The sequence below is a fragment of the Lepidochelys kempii genome, chromosome 1 (assembly GCF_965140285.1).
Source record: "Lepidochelys kempii isolate rLepKem1 chromosome 1, rLepKem1.hap1, whole genome shotgun sequence".
In the NCBI taxonomy this organism is placed as follows: Eukaryota; Metazoa; Chordata; order Testudines; family Cheloniidae; genus Lepidochelys; species Lepidochelys kempii.
The window spans coordinates 24,124,121-24,142,968 of record NC_136380.1 but is presented as its reverse complement, the minus strand read 5'-3'; the positions used below and the strand labels follow the sequence as shown (position 1 = coordinate 24,142,968).

Here is an 18,848-nt window from a genome sequence, read left to right as displayed (position 1 = left end):
TTCTTGTTCAGTTTCCTCCCACACCAAGCCCAATACACTCTCTTCTGCCTCCCCTGTTGCTGAGACATCCTGCCTTCTCTCCTCCTCCAACCCTCTCCCTGCCCAAGGGACCCCAATCCCTCACTTTCTAACATCCTCTCCTCACTCTCTTCCCCCCTCTCACTTTTCTTCTCAACCTCTCACTCTCCTCAGGTTCTTCTCCCACCCGTTAACCAAAACTTGACACTCCCCATCCCGTTCAACCTACCATCCAATCTCTCTTCTTTTAATCTCCGAACTCACTGAACATTCCATCTACAACGGCTCTCTGGAGTTCCTTTCCTCCAGAGGCGATGCATGGGGGTGTGTGGGAGGGACATACGGGGTCATGTGCCCTCTCCAGATTTCTTGGGACACCTCTTGCTGGGATGCCCAACAGCAAGGAGACAGTGATTACCCCTGGTGGTGGCACTCACTGAGTGTCCATGCAATGTGGGCAGGAAGCAGCAGGGCAACTGGCTGAGTCCCCCCACCCCCCACTACATGGAACTATTTCTCCTTCCCTGCTACTGGAGTCCCAGTGATTCCCACTACCTGCTTTGCAGACCACTCGCTGAGACGAGTCATGGGGTGGAGGCAGAGGAAATGCGTGGGAAGGTCACATGCCCCCCTCTATCCAGTTACATGTTGCCTCTGCTTTCCTCCAATTCCATTCCTGACCCTCTCCAATCTGGCTTCTTCTGCCCTCTAATCTCCACTAAAACTACTCACACTGAAGTCTCTATTGGCCTCTTCCTGGCCAAATCTCAGGGCCTGTACTACAGCCTTATCCTCCTGGACCTATCGATGGCTTTTGACATTTATCAACTTCTCCCTACTTTTTGGAATTTTGGCTCCCATTGCTTTTCATGGTTCTATCCTCATAGCAGTGGCTTTCCTTCCTCTCTGATTGCTCTTACCTTGTCTTGTTTCGTGGGTCAACCACCTCCCCTTTCCTCTCTCTGTGGGCATCCCTCAAGGCTCAGTCCTCGGTCACACTCTCCTCTTCTTCTGTTGCTAATCTTTGCTCCATCAGGGTTTCCAGCCTTTATCATCCACCAGACAGTTTCTCCCTTAAACAATCTGTGCTTTCTGCCATGCTTCCCCTTATGAATGGGAAAGGCTCCCTGATAAAATTCAAACAGCCCCTGCCTTATCCTCCTCCAAATCTCTCCATAAGACTCACCTGTGCCATGCTGCCATGGGTAGATAGGTGGCAGGCTTACTCCCTACCTACAAAATTCCTACAATACATGTAACTAACAGAGCTGTGTCAGTTCTATCCTTGTTTTCCTCTGCAGTGGCAATGTAACTGTCATCATAGGATTCCTCTCTCCTCTGGATCCAAGTACTGACCATCACTCACCCTGATCCTCAGCCTGCCCTGAAACAAGTGGGATTCTGTGAAATCTTTGCAATGCAATGTTGTACAGTTAAGCAAGCAAAAATTAGGAAATACAAAGGTAATGAATGGCTGCAACCTTAACTCTGCCACTTTGCATGTATTATGATACATTCTTTAAAGTCAACGTCATATTGCCTTAGATATTGAAATGTATATGTGCTGAATTAACATTGTGTTTTCAATCTTGTCTTTTGCACTGCCTGACTTGAGCACTTAACTGTTCAGCTTTAACATTACATTAACATCTTTTTTGCATTTAGTATATGGAGCATCACTGAGTATATTCATATGCCACTTTTATACAAAATATTTGTAAATAAAAAATATTAAAGTCCTGTGTTTTGGTTTATATTGCAAAGTTATGCAGGTTAAATCTACAACGCTTAGTCACATGAAGAATTCATTCACTACCACTGGATTTACTTCAGTGGTTTTACTAAGAAAAGTGAACAGAAAATTACAATTTTGTAAAGAAGCAGATATATTACTGTCATGGAGGAAAACATTAGGACTAAGAGTGCTTTCCCCCTCCACCCATCCCACAAGTATTTGACTCCAATAAAAATAATAATGTAAGGTTTAGAATGTTTTATTTTTACATTACATGACAGCCATTAAAACAAGGATTATGAATGTAGGAAACAAGAAGACATGGACCAAACTGGTATCTAGATATTGAGACACAGTCCTCAGCTGTTTTAACTCAAATATAGAGACCTATCACCATTTTCATTCCAACAAGGAAAAGAAAAGCTAAGCTATCTGTAAAAGATTTCGAAAAATCTGAGACTGGCACACTCACTCTACTAAGTCCTGATAGTCTAGTACATCAGTTCTAAAATGTTACCCAAAACATACAGCATTCAGACTTCAGAAGGTCATGTGTTTTAGAAATGCTAATGGAAAAACAGTCCTTCCAACATTCCTCCTACAATCCTGACAGAGCCCAGCTGATTTTTTTTTTATTTTTGAGCAATGTTAGTTTACCATTACAAGCAAATAAGATATTGCACACAAACCTAGCTTGCAAAACCCACTCAACTTGGGCCATGTATGTTGTTTTCACAAGGAATTATAAGTAGCTGATGATCATCATTATTATGGTAAAGGATGAACAGGTAGGTTTTGTGCATGGGCTGGTACATTTTCATGACAATTTTGTTAAGTCTGATGTAAATGTTAACATATATGGCATTGTGAAATTAAACAAATGGGAGCTGAAATGTGTTAAGATTGGGACAGAATTACTGTTATGACATAGGTTCTATTAAGTAATTATTTTACTGTGTGTGGCAAAAGCTTCCAGCAAATAAACCAGATTAAAAAAAAAATGCATACATCCTTACTTCCCATTCACAGGCATTTGTTGCATTTCCATTGTCTGATCTTTTTAGTCGAATGCAAGTAAAGCTCATATTTTCCCTGAAAAGCTAGGAGACTCTGATCATAATTCAGCCATGGCTGCCCTGAACAGCCTATAAACAACAGAAGTAGGAAAGGAATTAGCATGTCAAGATTTCACTTTAGAACACAAAGGTGAAGTGTCATCTGTAAAAATATGCAGAGAAAGAAAGAAGTGGATTTTGAGCAGATATTTATTTATATTAAGTACCGTATTAAACTTCATGGAATTGTCTATGGTCACGACTGTCTGCTATATCAAGGGGAAAGCATTCTTCATCGATTAACGGAACAACTGAATATGAAGAAACACGAATGAATGTGTCAGATAAAACTGTTTTGCTATGATGGTTGAACTTTAGGAGTTTGTTCCCTTTTGAAGACCATTGGAATGCAATTTAGTATTGATGCTTAAATCAAGTAGATTTAATCTAAACTGATACTCGTCAAGTCTTTTTTGTAAAACTCATTTAATTTTAGTGTGTGTGTTTGTATTTTAAGCAATCTACTGTTTGGACTACCCTCTCGAAAGCTCAGCCATTGCATTCCTCCCTCTCATTGTCTTGTCATTTTCCATGTGGCAAATATTAACTTCCACACACTGCTGTTTCTTAAGAAGCACAAGTCACTGACACCTGTTTTTTTACATTTCCTTTGTTCATGGTCTACATCAATGGAATGACAGCTCTGGAGTATGGTTTATGGGCTAACCAGCACTCTTTTGGTGGAAGGGTTGCTGTTTTTGTAGCCATAGCTGGGTAGAAATAGCCTAGTCTTGAATTAAAAGTGGCTATTGGTTATTTTTAAAATTTTCAGTGACAGACTGGTGGATTTTTAAAAACACATATTTGGAATTCAGGGGACATTTCTCACCAGACTGTAACAGTTTTAAGATAAGGTAAAACTTTGGACTGAAACCATCCTTTCTCATTTTGGAAATATTAGTTTTACAAAGAAATTTTCTACTGGAATGAGCTACAGAAATGAAAATGTTATTTAAAGTATATTTATGTCATAGGTGTATTTTAATTCTCTTTTCTATAGATATATTACTCATTGATTTAATTCAGTCAAGAATCTGCCATATTGTCAATCAACTACAATGATCCAGAAACAGTTTCTGGCTATGGAAAGGGCTTAATTATTAAGCCACATCTTCCTACAAAGCTTCAGTATTTCTGATTGGTAAAAAGCATTTCTCATTGAAATAATACTGAAGTGGAGCACAAGTCCTCTTCCATCAATTTGACTGTTAAGTTAATTAACTCTTCAGGACAAAATGGTGATCATATTTAATCACAAGATAAAGTATCGTTTTTCAAGACAGCTCAATTGGTAGCTTCGGTGATACAGAAGTATATCTTGGGTCAAGCTTAGGTATGAAATTCTTGAAGTTCTTAGATGCTTCAGTACCAAATACATCTAATACTTGTCTATTCATGACAGCAAACCTGAAATAGAGAAGACTCATGACAAAATGAACACTTTTTCCATTTAATAATAAATAAAATTACTTTAAAGTTATTCTACGTTGTAATGATGAAATATTGCCCATATCTTTAAACCTGCACTTCTTATGCAGGTAAAATACCTGTTAAAGTCAATAAGAGTTTAGTCAAGCAGAAGAATTATTGTAGGATATGATCTTAAGTTTGCAATCAGATCTTTAAAAAACTTTAACTGCATTTGATTCAATGTTTCAACAAGCTGGGTGCTAAAAGCTTTTACAAACAGCAAGTAGGTTTTAAAAACTGTACTGGATGCTAAGGGCGGACACACGAGAGAGGTAATTCTGACTAGTACGTAAAATGGGGACTCAGTTATCGTCTTATGTTCTTAGAGAATTGCAAGTTTTTCATTTTGGACACCACGGGTGCCTTTTTATGTTTGAACAATACAAATGCTTATGAAGTGAATCACTTCGCATGTGATTTGTATTTTATTTAATACATTTGACTATTTCTACCAGAAAAAAAAAATGCCCTTTTCTTGTCCCCAGGATGAGCAAAAGCACAGTTCTGTCTACATGTCTCCTGAGTTTCCTTTAGTGGTTTCACAACATTTTCTTATTTTTTAAGATGTTTTCCCTCCCCTGTTACCGTGAAAGACTCACACAAGCAATAGGAGAAAATGACTGCCTACTCAGCAAAAGAGTCAAACTGATTATACACAAAGCAGGAGGTTGGACAAGATGACCTCCTGAGGTACCTTCCAACTCTGATATTCTATGATTCTATGAAAGTAGTATCAAAACACAAAACAAAGTGAAAAACATGCAGCTTTCTCCCTGTAACCTCTTTCAATTACAGTAAGCTTAGGGCAAAATAATTCAGGAAGAAGTGTGATTTTCAAATTGACATATTGGTCTTTTGTGCAATTTTGCACATTATCAAGTTATCCCCATTCAGTTTGGTTCTGTTTGGGGAATTATGAGCTTCCATAATTCTTCCCATTTTGGTCAGTCTGCTTTTAGATTGCTTGTCAAGTGATTCATCTTGTATTGAGTGCTGCGTTCTGCTGCATTGTCAAAAGAATATTTTAGATTTCCAGTGCAAATACAGAATAAAACAGGATTCAGCTGGACACAGAATCTAAAAAAGTTTATGATTATAACTGGTCAAAAATTTTAAAAGAAACATACCTTCCAACAAAAAATATGGTCTTTTTTCAGAAAAGGAGCTTTTCATGAAAAATTGTCAAAATCTTCAAAGTTTTCAACTTTTTGTGAGAATTTTTAATATGTCTGTCAACTTTTGTATTGACATGTTTACCAAAATTGTGTTTGAAATCACTGTAAAACATTTTTATTGCATGAAAATGTTTGGTAATGATTTTAAACGTGATTTTTGGAAATCTGCACTTTTGGTAAATGACAATGTTTGACAACTTTGAGAATGATTTTGATTTTAAAAAGATAAAATTACAGGGATAATTTCCTGAAAACAGATGATGGATCAATTTCAAACCCTGCAAAACATAATCAGGTCTTAAATTCTGAAACTGCAAAACTATTTTTTGACCAAGATGCTCTCCAAAGGTCCCAGTTAAACTGTCTCATGTTTAACTAGATACTCACTTTAGACTAACATTTTAACATTTCTGTAGAATATGAAACTAGGTTTTCTCACAAACTTTGAATCCAAAAGTTTTTGAAGTGCTTAATAAGTGACAGTCACATTCAAATAATTTTGACATATATTCACTACCAATTTTATCTAATACCTCATATAACACAGACTTCTCAAAGTAGTCTTTGACAGCAAGTGAATTAAAGACAATACCTGTCTAGCTAAAATGAAATTTGCTACTAAGCATTTCCAACCACCTCAGTTACTTACCTGCCTTTTGTCAATCGTAAAAGGAATTTCCAATAAGAAGGTCTCAGGGTCTGAACTTCCATCACAGCCTACAATCAGAATATTGATCATAATTTCTCCCAGTAAATAATTAAAACATGGTCAGCCATAGATACTAAGAAAATTAAAGTGAGCTACCTGCAATTCTTACTCTCTAATGATATGTAGGCACAAGAGAGCCATACTCTTGGGTATGTGCTAACTGCAAATGACTAGTGAGAGAACCATAGCTAAAGTCTCTGAACATCAGATCATAGCACGGTAGCATGTCTGTTCCCCTACATGAAGCCCTGGTCACCTGAGATGCCTCAATCCATCAGTTACCTTAGACGTAAAGATAGAAAATATACCATTTTATGGAGATGCTTTGTGGGTGACTAGAGTTGTTTTGGTTAAGCACCAGTGAATAAGAATTGAAAGTAAGTAACTTGATTTATTCTAAAGGAATGGTACAGAAAACATATTCTCACTCCCGGAGAATAAAAAGCTCCAGAAATGCATTCAGCCTGAACAACAAAAGTAGGGTTGGCAGATTCTGACAGCAGCATGCAGATGGCAGGATGGAGTAGCAGAAAGTGGCAGGCGAGTAGGTCAACACAGCCAGGGCCTTTGCAGCAGCCGTGGGAGGTAGATTCAACCAGCACAGCCAGGGCCGGACTGGGGAAGGCAAGAAGAGGAGTAAACCATGGATGAAGAGGTGGTTTTGAGGCACTATAGAAAGGTGGTGAAGGAGTAGGTGATTCACGAGGGAAGAGAGAGGAGATGACTGCAGCTTGCTTCAAGTTACAAAACTGGAGATTTCCTTGTTAGTTTCTCCTGATTTTTCAAATCTACAGTTGCAGTTAAAGTGGATTGAGTGTGAAGTTTTCCAATTCAGCAGTACTCTATGGTTGAATATTAAAACTTATTGTCTGTCTCCTGGAGCAAAATACTAAGTGAGGTGAAGTCTCTGCCAATCAGTCCATTTTTAATCGTCTTTGGTTAATACAGCTTGAGATTCTTTTTTCCATAGAAGTCAAAACCTGCTTATGATATCCACATTACATTACAAATGGATAAACAGTCATGGAAAGACTAAATTATCTTCCCACCGTAACAGTACAAAATCAGTGTGGCAGATACAGAAATAGGAGCTACATTGCACTAACTCCTGCTTTATCATGGAATCTCCATTTCAACCCATTATTTTAATCAAAATTTGAAATAAGTTGAAGGAATTTTGTCTTTTATTTGAAGGCAAAATACGTACCGCCTGAAAGCAGATTGCTGTGGAAATGGCATAGATGATGCTGTCTGCATGAGGAAAATAGGGAACCTTTCCTGCTTCAATGCCTTTGAAGTACATGGTCTATAAAAACAAACAAAACACATGTTGAGTAAATCATACCAAAGGAAAATGCATGTACTTTGTCGTCAGTTATGGTCCCATTCCTGAAGTCCCCTGCCAAAGTTGTGACAGCTACTGAAATTCATGTGACATTTTCTTATGCAAGAGCCATGACCTGCAAGCTCATCAGTGTTCTGTAATTTATTTATGGATTTTTCACACTGGAGTGACGTATACATTCAATGCATGGCAAGACTTACTAAAGGGTTTTCCAACATTATTGGCTGCAGACTAGCTGCAGGAGGAGGGCAGAAAAGAGAAGCAGTGGAGGTAAGGAAAGCTCTATGAACTCAGATCCAGCCCACCCTTTACAGCTCTGGGGAAAGCAGTCCATTTTCTCTCCCTGCTTAAGTGATTTCTGATGCAGTGATTTCTGATGCAGCTAGCAATGGGAACAACTCCCCTGTTCCTGTGGCATGCAGTTCACTTGTACCCAATGGAACCACCAGCAAATACCGATTCCCCTGCACCATGCAACAAGCAGCATGTAGCCTTCCAGAGAATGGGGGACTGTAATGGGAGAGCCACAAAACAAGGAAAAAGAGAGCAAATTAAAATTAAACTAGAAAGCTTTAAAAGAGAGAAAATAAAAAACTTGATGAGCAGGAAGAAAGAATAAAGACAACAAAAATAAAAGCAGACACTATAAAGAGCATGTAGAGAGAAGTATGGGGACAGTGATCTCTTTGTACCAGGGGTTGGTATGAGGGATAGGAATGCCCATCCACCAATCACTCCAAAGGAGGCTGCAAACAAACCACGGTTGGGAACTAGTGATGATGTAAATAGATGCGCAGTTTGTCAGTGCATTGATCGTTAGAAGCGTACCATTAACATAGCTTTTTCCATCTTCAAAGCTATTTGAACGTTAACTAGTCGTCACATACCTCTATGAGGAAAGTCAAGAAACACCACTGTTACACTCTGTACCTCAAAGTAGCACCCCGGAACCCCCATATTCACTACTCTGATATGATTATGAGATGTTTTGTACAAAGTATGCCTTGTATACCTATGTATCATTTAAAAAGTCTTGATCTGCTGAATGTTAATATCCTGTTGAGGTGTATATTCTGTTATTGTATGTGAAGTTATAAAGAATTGCTGTGTGTGCGTTACTGAAATATGTCATGAAGTGGGGAGTACCCAGCTAGCATTTCAGTAGCTACAAAGGAGCAACTATCACTGCCCAGACAGGGACTGATGGCCCATCAAGAAGAATCCACTCTTCCAGAGACTCCTCAGAGAGAGCACATACGCAATTAGGACTGCCTGACCCCACATCACAGCAAGGATCTTTCTAGTACCTGGAAAAAAGTATAAAAGAGGGACAGTGACGTCATCACTTGGCCTTTCTCCTCCCCCATCTCAACACCTGGAAGATCATCTGGAAGACACAGACTTTGAACTGGGGAGATTGGTCCCAGACTGGGAAGGGAATCTAGCCTGTGTATTGACAACTGTAAGCTGCCCCTAATATCTATTAGGGTGAGAGACTGCTTGATTCAAATATTGCTTAGTCTGTAGATTTTAGACTGCAAGTTTATTCTTATTTCTTAGGTAACCAACATTGACTTCTAATCTACCTTTCTGTAGTTAATAAATCTGTTTTATATTTTACCTAAAACAGCGTGTTCTTGGTTGAAGTGCTTGGGGAATCTCAGCTCAGTTTACAAAGGTTGGTGCATGTCCACTTTCCTATGATGAAGTGGCAAACTAATGAATGAGCTTGTACTGTCCAAGGGAGTCTTGAGCCGTGAAAGATGGTATATTTCTGGGGTGCAAGCGTAGGAGCTGGGGTGACTTGCTGGTGCCTCTCGCTGTATGATTCATGAGTGGCTCAGGGAGCATTCATGCAATTTAGCTGGCTGTGGGGTTCCACATGCTGATGGCTGAGTGATCACAGCACCTGGAGGGGTTTGCTGCTTGTTACTGACACAGCATTGTGTGAGACAGCCCAGGCTGGAGAGTTATGGGGGCACAGCAGTCCCACAGTTCCGGGATCCTTTCAAACCCACATTACAAATGTGACTATTGTGGCAGATGGCTTAAATGACGTGTCCAGATCAACGAAAGTAGTATAAATGCTGAGATTAGAATGCAGAGGTTCCTGGATCCTATTGAACAGCACTACATTAATGAGTACTAGGGAACTTTTATGTGCACTTGCAAGGTCTATTTGGAGCAATTAGTGTGCAACACATTAGTGCACTTTATTCATCTTCTCCCTCCCCCCGCAGTGTGCATTACACCACCCGTAGATAAGCCTTCTGGTTCCTGAGTGCCTAAGGCACTTTTGAAAATGGGATTCTGGTCCCTAAGTCACCTAGGTGCATTTAAAAAATGTACCCCAAATGTCTATATGACATTGCACAGCATGGATTTGTTTATTTTAAAGGGGCATTGTAGATCTTGGAGAGTACAGGAGGTAATCTCTGTGATACATGCTTCTTTTTAAAAAGAACAAAGCCAAACAAAGCGGTAAGTAGTCAAATACAATGGATATTTTGCTACCCTTAAACAACTCCAAATCACATACTTTCTTTTTGAGAAAACATTTAAAGTTTATTTTCTTGAACACAGCTTGACCTTCCAAGCAGCACACGCCTCTTTGGTCAGTTACCCTTGGCTTGTATAATATGGTAAAAGAAGTAAAAACTGAAATAAACCCATGCAGTATTTTTGTTATTTCATTGCAGCCACAATGTCTCAGAGTAAAGTCCAGAGAAAACCATCAGCAATACAGCATAACATTTTATTTATTATAAATGTAGCCCTGAAGTACGTAGAACTAATACAACAGGGATAACCCTATGGGACTGAGTTGTGTTGACATATCATTACGTAAACCACCTTCAGAATCTGACTCTGGATTGTAAGGAACATGTAGGACCACATTACATGTTTCTCTTTGTTTCACATTTCATCTTATTCTTCACATTTTTCTCTCTCTTTTCTTTAAAACAAATCCATAGCTAGCAGAGGAGCTGGATTAACAGTATTAGAGATTGGAGTCCTGGAGGTGAGTGGAAGGAAGTGGCAATGGTTCGGGGTCTTGGCATAATGGGCAGACACTATCAGTTTATCCCAGTGCGGCTGCTAGAGGAAGAGCCATGAATAACTCATGATTTCATAGAAAAATCACAGTGAAACTTAAAAAAAGACTCCAAAGAGTGATCTCCCCTTTTCTTTCCCAATTCACATATTCATAAACTATGACTATAAATATGGGTGTATGAACAATCCCTGAGTTGTTTGCATAGGCAGTCACTCTTCATTTTTACTTTTTCCCAGGCTAACATAATTTTAATAGCTCATAGAAAACAGAATGGACTTTCAGACCTCAAAAAAAAAAAAAAAAAAGCAATGTAACTGGTGGTCACTTTCCAGGTTAGAATTTGATCAATTAAAGCAAACAGGAAAGCAATTTCATCTGCATGCTAAAACCAAAACTATATTGAGTTACTGTAATTCATAATTCAGACTAATGCCAAAATCAGAGAACAGAGGCAGGAAGTCAGCTGTAGGTTTTGGCAATAAATCTGAAGGGAAGGACTAGTTTTGATTTATGGTTTTGGTGGAAATTGACAAAATGCACATTCTTGGAACTTTTATATTTGAAATTCTGCAAAGGTGACACAGCAGGGGGCTACAAAAAGGAAATTAGGGGGAGATGAGGGGGAAAATATGTGCAGATAAATGGATAAACTGTTAGACTTAGTTCTGGAAAGGAGGGATATAAAGGAAATGAGACCACAGGACTGAGCCATCACTTGGGCACACGTCTGGTATAATGGAGCATCGTTGTACAATCTCACATTACATTTGCACTTTTGGCCAACGCTTGTAACATTTGTTTTCTTCCTCCGCTCTGTTACAACAGCTAAAAAGAAACACTCTGGAACTAGCAGTGTACCTTACTTACCTCCACTAGTTTGGAAGCCAGGTACATGGAGATAGTAGTGCTTTTGTAAAACATCATAGAAACTCCTGCCAGGGATCCTGCAACAGTTAGAAAACAAAATTATTGGTAAGAGCCTCAACTATTTCCTTGCTATCGCTCAACACCGTTCTGACATTACACAAACTTGTGACTCTCTCTATTAGCATCTATTACATCCAATGTTCAGTGATGTTTCTGTAGTGCATATGAAAGGGTCTTTTATGCTTTTTAGAAAGAACAGACTCCTGTAATTTTGAAACTGGGAGCCAAATCTTTAGCCCCGTAACCAGCTTCCTGGCCCCAAATCCCCCCCCACCCCCGAACTGGTCCAGAGGATCCATACAACAGTGGATGCTCTGGACCTGACTCTACACACCCACATCCCTGCTGCACAGCGGGTCCACAGGGAGCAGCACTGGGCACCACGCAGACAGTGCATACTTTGTACATACTCACTTCCCACCCCATCACAGCACAGTGGAACTGCATCAGTTCTACTGCCCAGGGATGTTCTTTGGCTCCAGCGGAAGGGCCAGGTTCTGTCCCTCTTTTTAAATGAACATGCTAATGTATACAGAGCAAGTTCTATTAGACATTGGGAAAGATCAAAATAAAAAAAGACAACCTTACTCTTGTGCCAAATACAATTTATTGCCCTTGATGCTAAACACAAACAATGCAAGTATAATTTATAAAAGGAAACTTCAGAACAAAAGTATTGCATTTACATTAAACCACCTAAACGCTGGTTTTCATTTCAACACAAGCTTCACATTTACTTTCCTGTTCTCAAAGCACTTAGAAATTCCGGAATAGGAACTCGGGACAGACTTCCAAATGCTCTCCAGTAATATTTCACAGTATATGGTGCTTTTCATCCTAAGTATCCTAAGGTGCTTTATAAATGATGGGGTAAATAGTGTTCTCTGTTGTGTGCATACGCTGTGGGGAGAAGAGCATGCACATGAAGTCTAAGTTGAAGTGTCGGAGTAAGATAGGATACTGGTCTCGAGTGCTACGCTGGGGAACTGGTTAATGTGGCCATCAGCACACAATGGTTCCAAGGGTTAGCCTGCTGGACAGATGATGGAATGTACTGCACAAACAAAAGCGGTTACACGCAAGCTATGTGCTGTCCTACGTATGCTATCAAGATGGCTTGATGACCTCCTTTTCCTCCTGCAATGCAGCTCCTAAAGTGTAACGGCAGGATTTTGCTCTCTATGGGTAGGTTTACACTGCAAGCAAAGATGTGCTTGTAGCATGGGCAGGTATATCATGCTAGCTGTAATCTGCCTAGCATGGATAACAACATTAGTACTGACGCGGTGGCACAGGATTCAGCATGGGCTAGCTGCTACTGTACAAACCCTGCAGGGACCTTGGGTACGTGCTCGGGTTGTTCGCCCACACTAAAGTGCATGCTTCCTTCTCTAAACTACCATTGTTGCCCGTTCTAGCTATATTAAAGCTAGATTAGGTATGCCTATCCATGCTACAATCACATCTCTTCTTGCTGTGTAGAAATACTCTATGTGGTACTTACACACTCCCTGAAGGGGAAGGCAGAAGTTATCCAGATAACCAGGCTTGCTGCCCTGGGTGCCAACTTCCAGGGGATGCCGTGCTGCTCAGCCCCCCCCCCCTTTTTTTGCACTCCACTGACTGACTGCCCGCTCTTTTTTTGTTGTTTTTTTCCAACCTCTTGGTGGTGGTGGGGGGGAAGTGTGCCAAAATCTAGTCTACCTCTCAAAATGCCTACAGCCACTCCTGTGGACAATCTATGCCCAGCACATTGTACAACCAAAGGGGAGGGGGAAATTTGGTTAAAGATACTGGGGGCAAGCCCCCATTCTTATGAAGTGTCATGCAATCTTTAATGGCCACACAGGGAACAGAGATCCTTGGGATTTTAAGGCTTCATTCATTAGGATTGGGATTCAGGTTATGTCCTTTAGAAGGAAGAAAGTCTGTTTCACAAACACACACACACCCACCCACCCACCCATCAGGATTTGAACCTGTGGTTCCAGCAAGTCTAGGTGTTTTAGAGCTGCTGCTAGAGACTCAGCCATTCCTTCTGGCTAAGCAACAGTAGCTTGTTTATATTTATGCATTTAATCCAACCTTTTAAATCTAATGACAATATTACTGACTTGGGCACTATCCACTTCTTCTCATGGACTTACCTGCTATAAGAGCATGAAGTTCATCATCCAGGTTTCGTACCCAGCGCAGGAAGCAACTAGTACCCTGCATTTGTGGGGGAAATACAATAGCCTTGGTTAGTGTTTTATTTAAAATGTTATTAGTTTGGGGTTACATTACAGTATAATCCAATAATAATGTATAAACATATATATAAGGTATTCATGAAGGATCAACAATCACCTCATTAACAATTGTCCCGACTGCTACTATAAGCATTTATAAGGCACCCATCACTGGGGTTCCTGAGTGCACTTTATGTATTTTAGATTAGGAGCAAACTAAATTTTCTCAACATTCGGGAGCATATACTGTGTGATCAATCAAACTAACCTTAAACTTACTCTGAAGGGAGAGGGGAAAATCCACCTGCTGTCTGATCACTGTCCATATATTTGGAGCAGCTTAATTTGCTGATCAATCTCTCCCCTCCCCTGTTCAGCTGTGAGGAACAAGAGTAGCCAAAGAGGGTGGGAGGGGTAGAGGAGGGTGACTTTGGTTGACCTCCACTAGGGCCAGAACACCCCCCAGTTCCTCATGTGTCCACCCAACAGGCTCACGATGTTTTGATAAATCAGGGCTCCCAGTAACCTAAAGAGCAACTTTAAAGTTTTGCAAATAGCTAAAAGTCCCAATGGAATTGTGGTGTTGTTGTTGCCATGTTGGTTCCATGACACAAGAGACAAGGTGGGTGAGGTAATCTTTGATTGGACCAACTTCTGTTGGTGGAATGAACAAGCTTTCAAGATACACAGAGCTTGTCCTCAGATCTCATTGTCCTAGTGGAATTCCGAGTAACCTGTTGTTATTATGAGCAATTCATAGACCTGTAGAGATTAAGGCCAGAAGGAACCATTAGCATAGATAATCTAATCTAGCCTTACCTCCTGTACAGCACAGGTCATTAACTTTCACCTAGTTACCCTTGTATTGATCCCCAAAATTTGTCTTTGACTGAAGCATAACTTGTGTTTGACAAAAGTATATCTTCTAAAAAGCATCTGAAGATATCAAGATTTTTGAAGTGGTCCATGATGTGTCCTCACTGCATCTTGTATTCCATTTTTTTGGCTTGCAATAAGTGAGTGGTTAGAAGGTACTACACAAGATCTGCTTACGTTACACTATGCTTAGTAGGTGAGGTATAGATGTGGTTCTCTGTGACATATCTCAAAGCAGAAATAAAAAACAATGTAACACACATTCAACATGTAGTCACCCTTCAACATTAAAAACATCAGGCAGAATATTTCACCCTTTATAAACTCCAGTAAAAGATTTGAGTAGCTGTCATTTTTGTAAACTCTCAACAGCTCATTTGTGCAGTTCTACCAAAATTTTTAATCCCGGTAATTAACAATTACTTGTGTCTAATTCTAGCCACTTTAAATTAAAAGTGAAATTCTGTTTTCTTGCTTTGCAGCCTGTAACAGTTGATTACAAAAGTAAGACAGTAGTTTTTAGCTTTTGAATACTCACATATTTATGTCTGAATACGCAATAGAAATATTGTTAATTTGGTTAAGGATATGAAATTGCTATGGTTACATCAACATTTGAGTATTGCAGCATGCTCTGCGTGTGGCTATAGGTTGGGCCAGATTCTCAGCTGCTGTAAATCAATATAATTCAGTTGATTTCAAGGGAGCTGCAGTAATCTACATCAGCTGACAATCCAGTCTACATCAGTTTAAAATCTGGAACTGGAGTAGAAGGTGGCTTCCCAACTGGTGAGTGGAGTGTCATAGGAGTAGCACAAGACACTTTATCCTACAATTTTTTGCTGGTAGCTTCAAGGTTGTACAAGGAGAAGGGTGAAAAGTTGTTCACTTTAAGTGCTGAGGATAGGATATGAAGCAATGGGCTTACATTGCAGCAAGGGCAGTTTAGGTTAGACATTAGGAAAAACAACCTGTCAGCGTAGGGAACATTCCAAAAACTACCTAGGGTGGTTGTGGAATCTCCATCATTGTCTAACCTGTTCTTAAAACCTCCAAACACCTGTCAGGACTGGTCTACTTAGTCCTGCTTTGAGTGCAGGGGATTGGACTAGATGACCTACTGAGGTTCCTTTCAGTCCTACACTTCTATGATTCTAAGGTAGAATTGAAGATGTTGCTTATGAGCTAAAAAACCCTAAGTGGCCTGGGAGATGCCTACTTGAAAAAGAGCCTCTTTTCATGGGCAATACTGTCTCTCCTGCAGATAATAGAGGTGGCTGAGCTAGAGTCTCCTCCATATAACAGAAAGGGCTGCTGACACCATCCGTTTCACTTTAGAATTCACTCCCCTCTAGGTCTGAAATTGCTCAAATCCACTCACTTTCAGGACATACTGCAAATCTCATCGGTTTTTTTGAGCACTCGTGGGGAGAATGGAAGAGCAGATCCTGAGCCTGGGCATTGGCTTGACATTTATGATTTGATTACAGCTAGACTTTGTTATGGGCTGAGGGTCTGTACAATGTCAGAATGTTTAAGTAAAGACGGGGGGGCTTTTTGTTATTTTCGAAATCAACATAAATAAATGATACTAAGTTTTCAATGTTTTTGCACTTACTTTGTATATACTGACAAAAGATCCCAGAAAGGCTCCAAGCTGGAAGTTTTCTTTGTTATAGAATAGAGAAAGCAGCCGGGAAGGTTTTGTAAATAGATGCCTGAACGCTGATGGGATTCGAAGGCAACACTGGATCAGGTAACCAACACTAAACATTCTAATGAAGCCCTGGAGGAAAAGTTAAGAAACAGCAACTTTAAAAAAAATTGGCAAAAAACATGACCTACACGAGTGTACTCGTAGCTTATTTTTGAAATGCAGCATTTTAAAAGCCCACTTTGTTGACATTATCTGAAATGTACCCTCCCTTCTTGGAACTTGAAACTAGCTTTTTGAACTAACTTCCCTGCAAAATAACTAAGGAAATAGAATCCTAGACCGCCTAGATTGACTGTCTTTCTTTTAACTTAAATGGATACTTAAAAGGTCTCAAAGGACACACACTATCTCTCAGAATCTCCAAAATTCTGTTCCTTGAAACAGTCCTGATGGCTTAATTTCCAAATTATTCTCTCCCCACCTTCAACCACAGTTGGGTATGGAAAGGCAAACAATGTGGTAAAGAAAATAAGCCACATACTCAAACATCTGGAAGAAGTGCTGAGGGAGGGGAAAAGCCCATAACAAAACAAAGTCCTTTCAGAAAATGTGTGAATTAGACAGTGACAGTGACTCCTTGGCATGTTCTCTCAACAAACAACCGACCTGGAGGCTTTGCAAAGTCTGCTATGAAGAAAGTGCAAACCCAGAAGAGATCATGTGCAGAACTATTAAAAAAGACAAACACAGGCTCATATGGAATTCTTCCTACTGCTCCACCCTGAAAGGCTGATATGTCTCAGAGTTTGTTTTGTAAAGTGCCATAACTGAGATTGGGTTGGTTCTTTCGTTCTAAATTCTTTTCTTTTTCTGTTTCTTGTAATTTTCTCAACAGTTTCTTATGCTTATTCTTAGCCCGCAGGTAACCATCTCTGAAAAGTCTGAAGAAAATCTGTCCACTCATTTAAAAAAAATCATCCAAGTGTGAGGGAAAAAAAGCTTCAGCCTTTAAGAAAATTATTTAGAGGCTTCTTTTTTCTTCTTCTTTTAACGGTTTGATAATTTAAGAACAGTTGGTTTTAAAGCATAAATCTAGGTATTTATCACTCTCTCTCCACATAGCAGAAAATGCTTTCTTGGTTGGAAACATTTCATTTGAAAGTATCTGAACATCGTGTGCTGAGCACTGGTAGTACATTCTTACTGAATTAAGCAGGCCTCTGAGTGGGATGTTCCAAATGTTCAAGGTTTCTGTTATTTGTTTATAAAACCAGTGGGCAGAGGATTGAAATTAGCAATCTGTCCAATTCAGAAATTAAAAATCTGTGCATCATACAGAACATTTTAATCCCTCATAAAGAGTCCCAAAACTTTATTCTGGTTAAACATCATCAGCAACACCCATTTCTTGCAACAATAATATTCCATAACTTTTTACTTATGAAACTGTTTATGAAACAAAGTAAGTGGGGTACAACAGTTAAATAACAATGTCTGGAAGTGGATGGACAGTATTAGTGCATTCCGGAATAAGTGTATTGTGTCTTTTACAATGGTGCTAGTGAAAAGGCAGTAGCCAGATGTATGAAATAGCTCCTATGTCTCCATCGCATGTGGCTTTAAAAGCTAAGTAAATGATATCCTCTGGGGAACTTTTATCTCATATTTTCTAAATAGTTTATATCACAGTGAGGTGTGATCATATAATGAAAACCTCTATTTCAAAGTTTATGAGCAAGGCAGAATTAAATTTACTCCGTGAATCTTAATTCTGAATTTTCTGACTTTTGTGTAATTAAAATGTCAAATTTAAGATGAATTTAGATTATGTAAAATTATGGGAAGTTTTACAATAGTCACAAACATAGGACAAAAAACATTTTTATAAACAAAAAACTCAGAGCCCTCACTTTTCACCCACCAAAAGAAAAAGGTATTTTAGTTCTGATGGACTAGAACACGACATTGTATTATGCTGTTCCAATCTGCAAACTGTCTAGCACATGAGTAACTCATGAACAAGTCCCATTGAAATGTGTGGGTCTGCAGGATTAGGGCCTTAGCTCTCGTGTGCAGCGAACAGTAGCAAGACATATAAATACTGAATCTTTATCATTAGTTCAGTGAGCAATAAGGAGACAATATAACAAGCACTTTACAGCTGATTTGCATTACCTGTAGTCACACAAAAAATTCAGTTTTGTAAATTATAAGATCATCAATTATCACTTTTATTCTCCATAGAAAGATATCAGATCACAGGCAAATGAATGGGGGAAAAGAAAAATATAAAAAATACACAAAAGACGGAAATTAATATACACTGAAATCTCTATATTAAACCTTTCCTTAGGAACAATCTGTGTTGCAGAAATTTTATGATTTGGATACGAAGAGCCAGAAATAGCAGTGCAATTAAATTACACATCTGCAAAAATCATCTGAGGAATTCAATTTTTTTAAAAAGATTCTTTAAAAATATCTTGATAGTATTAAAACTCAATTCCCCAAATGTATATATTCAAAACAGAG

General features: G+C 39.2%; 1 protein-coding gene across 4 annotated transcripts in view; it reads right to left on the bottom strand.

Moving 5' to 3' along the window:
• Positions 1-1,996: 1,996 nt before the first annotated feature.
• Positions 1,997-18,848, bottom strand: part of TMEM135 (transmembrane protein 135) — a 383,046-nt gene continuing 366,194 nt past the window's right edge. For 3 of the 4 annotated variants that reach the window (XM_073336701.2, XM_073336686.2, XM_073336694.2), the window contains 6 exons: positions 16,278-16,445; positions 13,700-13,763; positions 11,493-11,569; positions 7,430-7,528; positions 6,163-6,230; positions 1,997-4,275 (listed from right to left, as the gene is read on the bottom strand). In XM_073336701.2, coding sequence (XP_073192802.1) covers positions 4,143-4,275; positions 6,163-6,230; positions 7,430-7,528; positions 11,493-11,569; positions 13,700-13,763; positions 16,278-16,445 — 609 coding nt within the window. In that variant the 3' untranslated portion in view covers positions 1,997-4,142. The remainder of the gene's footprint in view (positions 4,276-6,162; positions 6,231-7,429; positions 7,529-11,492; positions 11,570-13,699; positions 13,764-16,277; positions 16,446-18,848) is intronic. The other variant, XM_073336705.2, reaches the window with a different exon arrangement.